This window comes from Oratosquilla oratoria, chromosome 3 (genome assembly GCF_046742065.1).
Source record: "Oratosquilla oratoria isolate Oo_2021 chromosome 3, ASM4674206v1, whole genome shotgun sequence".
NCBI lineage: Eukaryota > Metazoa > Arthropoda > Malacostraca > Stomatopoda > Squillidae > Oratosquilla > Oratosquilla oratoria.
In genome coordinates this window covers 73,318,726-73,324,905 of record NC_134779.1, presented here as the reverse complement: position 1 = coordinate 73,324,905, position 6,180 = coordinate 73,318,726, and the positions used below count along the sequence as shown (strand labels likewise).

The 6,180-nt window shown below is 38.8% G+C and overlaps 1 protein-coding gene across 1 annotated transcript in view; it reads left to right on the top strand.

Moving 5' to 3' along the window:
• Positions 1 to 5,865, top strand: part of LOC143018738 (uncharacterized) — a 69,531-nt gene extending 63,666 nt beyond the window's left edge. Inside the window, exon 3 of the mRNA XM_076174323.1 lies at positions 5,741 to 5,865. Coding sequence (XP_076030438.1) covers positions 5,741 to 5,865 — 125 coding nt within the window. The remainder of the gene's footprint in view (positions 1 to 5,740) is intronic.
• Positions 5,866 to 6,180: the final 315 nt, after the last annotated feature.

The window sequence follows — 6,180 nt, the reverse complement described above, 5'->3', positions numbered from 1 at the left end:
ACGGTAAAGTGAAAGAATTACCAACGAAAATATTTAGTATTAAATAGGATCAATAGTGTGAGAAAATGAAGTTGACTAGTACAGAGCAGGTATTGGAGTTTGTACACAAACAACCTACTAAAAAGGAGATACAGAGCCCTACTGCTAATGACTTGAGATTCATAGCACAAAGTCTAGGGGTTGAGCACGCACATGAGGCAAACAAAACTGAATTAATAGGAATTGTTGTAGAAATGGTGCATAATCGAGGTGAAGGTGGGGCAATGAGAGATGAAGGAAGGGCAGATAGAGAGTCTGTCACTTCAGAATGTGAGGAAGAGGAAGAAGTGGAAGAGGAAATAGAGAAGGGTGAATCTCAAAACACTGAGTCTCGATTAAGCGAATTACGGTTGAAGTTAGAGATAGCTAAGATAGAAGCTGAAGTAAAAAGGGAAGAAACTGAGAGAGCTAAGATAGAAGCTGAAGTAAAGAGGGAAGAAACTGAAAAGGCTAGAATAGACAATGAAAACCTTAGACTTCAAGTTAACTTGCAAGAAAGTAGACGAGTGCTATCAGAATCTTAACTCGTAAATAGGAGGCTCAATTTTGATGTAGTATATAACGCTAAATTGCTTCCTGAATTTGATGAATCACAGGTGGATACTTACTTTAGGACGTTTGAAGGAATAGCGGAAGATTATCAGTGGCCGAAGCAGTATTGGCCTGCATTATTACGAACAAGCCTCAGAGGCAAACCGCTAAGAGTTTATGGTGCTTTAGAGGATTCACAAACAAAGGATTACGATAAAATAAAATCAGCTATCCTACGAGCCTGTGAATTAGTGCCTGAAGTTTATAGGGTAAAATATAGGAATCTAAGGAAGCAATCTAATATCTCACACGTTGAATTTAGTAGAGAGAAAAGAATGTTATGGGACCAATGGGTAAGATCCCGTAACGTAAATGGAGATTATAGGAAACTAGCTGAGTTAATGTTAATGGAAGAGTATCTGAGATCCATCCCTAAAGAGGTGTCATTGTACCTTCAGGAGAAAGAAGTCTCAAAGTTGGAAGAGGCTGCAGTCTTAGCAGATAAATATGAAATACTTAAACCTACTGCAGGGAAATTCTCAGTTACTCCAAGGGGGAGAGAGGAACAGCCGAGGATCCCACAATCAACCTCCTCAGTTGGACCTACAAAATCCCTAGAGGTCAAGAAAGGTGACTATAGTAAATCATCACAAATAATTTCATGTACCTATTGTGTAAGGATAGGCCACCTGACGAGGGATTGTTGGCACAGGAGAAGGGAAATAGAGGGGGTTAAACCCATAGTATTATTAAATAGATGGGACACCCACACAGAAAGTAAAGTCCGAGAGGGGAAGGACGAGGAGGAGACCACCAAAGTAGTGGCCCTCATGAGTAAGGTTGCCACAGACGGCAGGGAGAAGGATGAGATGAAACCTCACTTGAGAGGTTATGACCCGTTCCTTTTTCAAGGAACAGTCACCATAAAGGGAGAGAAGAGAAAAGGGGTGACCATTCTGAGAGACTCAGGAGCCCTCCAATCAGTAATGCTGAGTAGCTTAGTTGAAAAACCTGTAGCAAAAGGGAGAGTAGTTATAGGCTTCCTAGGAGGCCTAGCCAAGGTGCCACTGGTAGAGGTAGATATGGAATCACCTCTATATGAGGGACAGGCAAAGATAGGCCTAGTAGATCAGTTGCCAGTGGAAGGAGTTGAAGTCATTCTAGGAAATGACTTAGTGGGTGGGAAGATGTGTCCCACACCTACATGGGAGAGAAGAGAGAGAGAAGGGTCTAAGGACCAAGTGAGGCCAATAAAGGTCTCGAGAGGGGAAGGCTGTGGAAATCCTAAATGTAAGGACAGTCTGAATCCCGAGGGAAGAATCCCTAGTGAAAATACTCAAGTGGAGACAGAGGAGGACTTGAGGTTCCTGTTCCGTGAGGAACGAGGCAGCGAGTCGGAAGTGTTTGACCTGACTCGTCTGTTTATGGGAGAGAAGAAGGGAGATGGAAAGAGTCTAAATGACTCACACAGAGAGGGAGAGAAGAAAGGAGAGAAATGGAGTCTAAGCGACTCACACAGAAAGGGAGAGAAGAAAGGAGAGAAATGGAGTCTAAGCGACTCACACAGAAAGGGAGAGAAGAAAGGAGAGAAAAGGAGTCTAAGCGACTCATACAGAAAGGGAGAGAAGAAAGGAGAGAAATGGAGTCTAAGCGACTCACACAGAAAGGGAGAGAAGAAAGGAGAGAAAAGGAGTCTAAGCGACTCATACAAAAAGGGAGAGAAGACAGGAGAGAAATGGGGTCTAAGTGACTCACACAGAAAGGGAGAGAAGAAAGGAGAGAAACGGAGTCTAAGTGGCTCACACAGAAAGGGAGAGAAGAAAGGAGAGAAACGGAGTCCAAACGACTCGCACAGAAAGGGAGAGAAGAAAGGAGATGGGAGGAGTCCAAATGACTCACACAGAATGGGTGAGAAGAAAGGAGAAAAGAGTCCTAATGACTCACAAAGAATTGGAGAGAAGGAGGGAGAAACAAAGAGTCCTAATGACTCACAAAGAATTGGAGAGAAGGAGGGAGAAACAAGGGGTCCCAGTGTCTTACAGGCAATGGGAGAGAAGGAGGTGGAGGCAATGAGCCCCCGTGGCTTACAGAGAGTTGGCTCCGATTTGAGAGACCGGAAGGAAGGAGTGGTGAGTGAGAGCGAGTTGTCAGAGGAATACTCTTTAGAGTCGGGAGTACTATTCCGCAAGTGGGTGGATAGTACCTGCTCTACTGATGACGCAGAATGGTCTGATAGGCGACAAATAGTGTTGCCGAAGGTCTACAAGGAAGGAGTTATGCGATTAGGGCATGATAATTCCTTTGCAGGACATAAAAGTGATTCAAGAGTGATGAAGTCGGTGGAGGCAGTGAGAAGTAGGTTGACCTCATGTTGGCAGAGTGTTAAAAAACGAGTGAGGGAACTGAACAAAGTGGTGGTCACTCCGGGTAGGAGACGGAAGCAGCAGTTGTGTCACCTCGGTGTGTTGAAAGCGTACCAGGAGAGGGACAAGAGTGATGTGGGTGTGTCTGGCGGTAGAGTGCATGCCGTCTCCATCGGGCCTGAGGAAGACGAGGACTCGACCTTCCCCACCTTTGAGATGACGTGGAAGGCGAATGCAGAGGTGTGACCACAGGTGGTGAGCCAGCTGGGTCATCTTTCGGCTGAGCAGCGAGAGGACCTACTGGAGTTGCAGAGACGATACCAGGAGAGCTTTCGGGATGCCCCTGAGAGGACCCACCTGACGCTGCATGACGTGGACGGGAAGATGCGACGCCCATCAAGCAAGCCCCGTATCGTGTGAACCCGCAATAAGTGACTATCATTGAGGAAGGAACAAAGTTCCAGTGGACAAAGACTTATAATTCCGTTGTGCTTAAACTATGAGTGTCAAAGAAAAGGGTTTGCCATCAATGATCTTAGCAATTAAGTATTTTGTTGTGCATGTCCATGTTGGTGCCCAGGTAACGGTTTTCACAGATCACCATCCCTTGAAGTATCTTAACAAGTTTAAAGATAAGAACCTCCGCTTAACCAGGTGGAGTTTGTTTTTGCAGGAGTATCATTTAGATGTTCGTCATGTACGAGGGAAAGACAATGTGATAGCTGATTGCCTGTCAAGATTGTAAGTGTATTCTCCCTCAAGTAAAAAAAAAAAAAAAAATCTTTTCAATATTTCTTTTTAACTTTAAAGAGGGAGGTGTCACCTATATTCCCATATATGTAAGGTGGGAATAGTTTATTACTTTGGATAACGGCGCCTCACGATAACCTGGGTGTCAGATTACAGGACGAGTACTGGAGGACGCGTGTGAAGGAAAACCTTCTCAATGGAGTATTTGTTCTAACACTCTGCCTAGAACGAAGGAGAACGTTTTTAGTTAATTGACCAATGAGGTTCAACCACCATAGACGGAATTCCTATGGGCCAATCAGAGGGTTTTTGCAGAGAACCAGAGCGCCTTGAGCGTCAGAAGAATCATTTTGAGAGTAGAGGGTACGATGTAAAGGTGTGTGTGCCTTGGGGCGGATTATTCGGCTGAAGTAAGTCCTCTGTACTCCCCCTGTATTAGTCGTAAGATAATTAACTCAGCTAGTGTTTCATCTAGTGTTTCATGTAGTGGTGTGAAATGTTTATGGTAGTGACTTAGACTGTTTTTCGTTGGTAAAGTATTAATTAATTAATTAATCTTCTCTCACCCCCGTTAAAAGTTTTCGAGCGGGAATTATCTGTTTTGAAACTTATTTACTCATTTGAATGTAAACTTATTTACTCACTTGAATATTCAGTGATTGTAATCCTTCATGTAATCCTATTAACTTTAATGAATAGTGTTAAACGTTATCTGTGCGTTTCATTTTTCTTGATTTTTATAAAATCAAGTGGCGGCCTTGAAATTTCCTTTAAGTTACCCAAAGACATGGGGTCTTGGGAACTCAGTCACCCATCACTCTTACTATGTGTTACGAGTCTGACAGCTTTGTAATTTCTATTTGAGTCTTGGGAACTCATTTCATATATTTAAGTCAGATATGTGAGCGAGATTCGTAACAATATGTATATGTATATGTATATGTATATGTATATGTATATGTATATGTATATGTATATGTATATGTATATGTATATGTATATGTATTTGTATATGTATATACATATGCATATGTATATGTATTTGTATATGTGTATGTATATTTATATGTATATGAATATGTATATGTATATGTATATGTAAATGTATATGTATATATATATGTATATGTAAATGTATATGTATAAATATATATATATATTTATATATACATATATATACATATACATACATATATATATATGTATATATATATATATATATATACATATATGTACATATATATATATATATATATATATATATATATATATATATATACATATACATATGTATGCATACGTAAATCTAAATGCAAATGCAAATGTAAATGTAAATGTAAATGTAAATGTAAATGTAAATGTATATGTATATGCATATGCATATGTATATGTATTTGTATATGTATATGTATATGTATATGTATATGTATATGTATATGTATATGTACATGTATATGTATATGTATATACATATATGTATATATATATACATATATATGTATACATATACGTATATGTATATGTATATGTATATGTATAAGTATATGTATATGTATATGTATATGTATATGTTTATGTATATGTATATGTACATGTATATGTATATGTATATGTATATGTACACGTATACATAGATGAATAAAACACCAGAAAGAAAACAATATAATAATCCCGATACAATTTTGGAATTAGACAGGGGAGATCAAGTGCTAAAAACTTAATCTGTTTCTACTCAGGAGTAATAGATATAATACAAGACAGGGATGGATAGGTAGACTGTGCTTTCCTAGACTTACAGAAAGCCACCGACAAAGTACTACGCAAAAATATATATATATAAAAAATGAAAACATAGGAGGAATACAAGGTCAATTATTAAACTGAATGAAGGACTTTTTGCATGGCAGAATAATGAGAGTAATTTCTCATAGAAAAAATTCAACTTGGAAGGAGGGGATTAGCGGACTCAGAAGGATTTGTATTGGCTTCAGTAATGTTCGATGTTTATGTGAATGACATGGATGAAGATGTGGATTATTGTATGAGCTTGTTTGCAGATGTTGCAAAATTGCTGAGGAAAGTGAATACTGAGACGGATTGTGAATCACAACAAGAGGGACCTAAACAAGGTTTGGAAATTGATCCAAAAGTGGAAAGTATACATCAACACAAGGAAATGTAGCATAATGGAGTAAAAAAAAAAAAAGTATTAGGACAATACAAAATTGAAACCAAGGAAATAAAGAAAATGGCATCTCAAAAAGACCTGGGAGTAATTATCTCGAATAAACAAAATTGTCGGAGAATCTTACAACTTGCTAAAGTCAATAAAGGTGGCTTTTACCTATTTAGACGAAGAAATGGTTAAAGAACTACTAGTCACACTAATAAAGCCTTGACTAGAATATGCTGTGACACTATGGTCACCGAGTCAAAAAATAGATATATGTATATATATATATATATATATATATATATATATATTGAAGAAAATAGC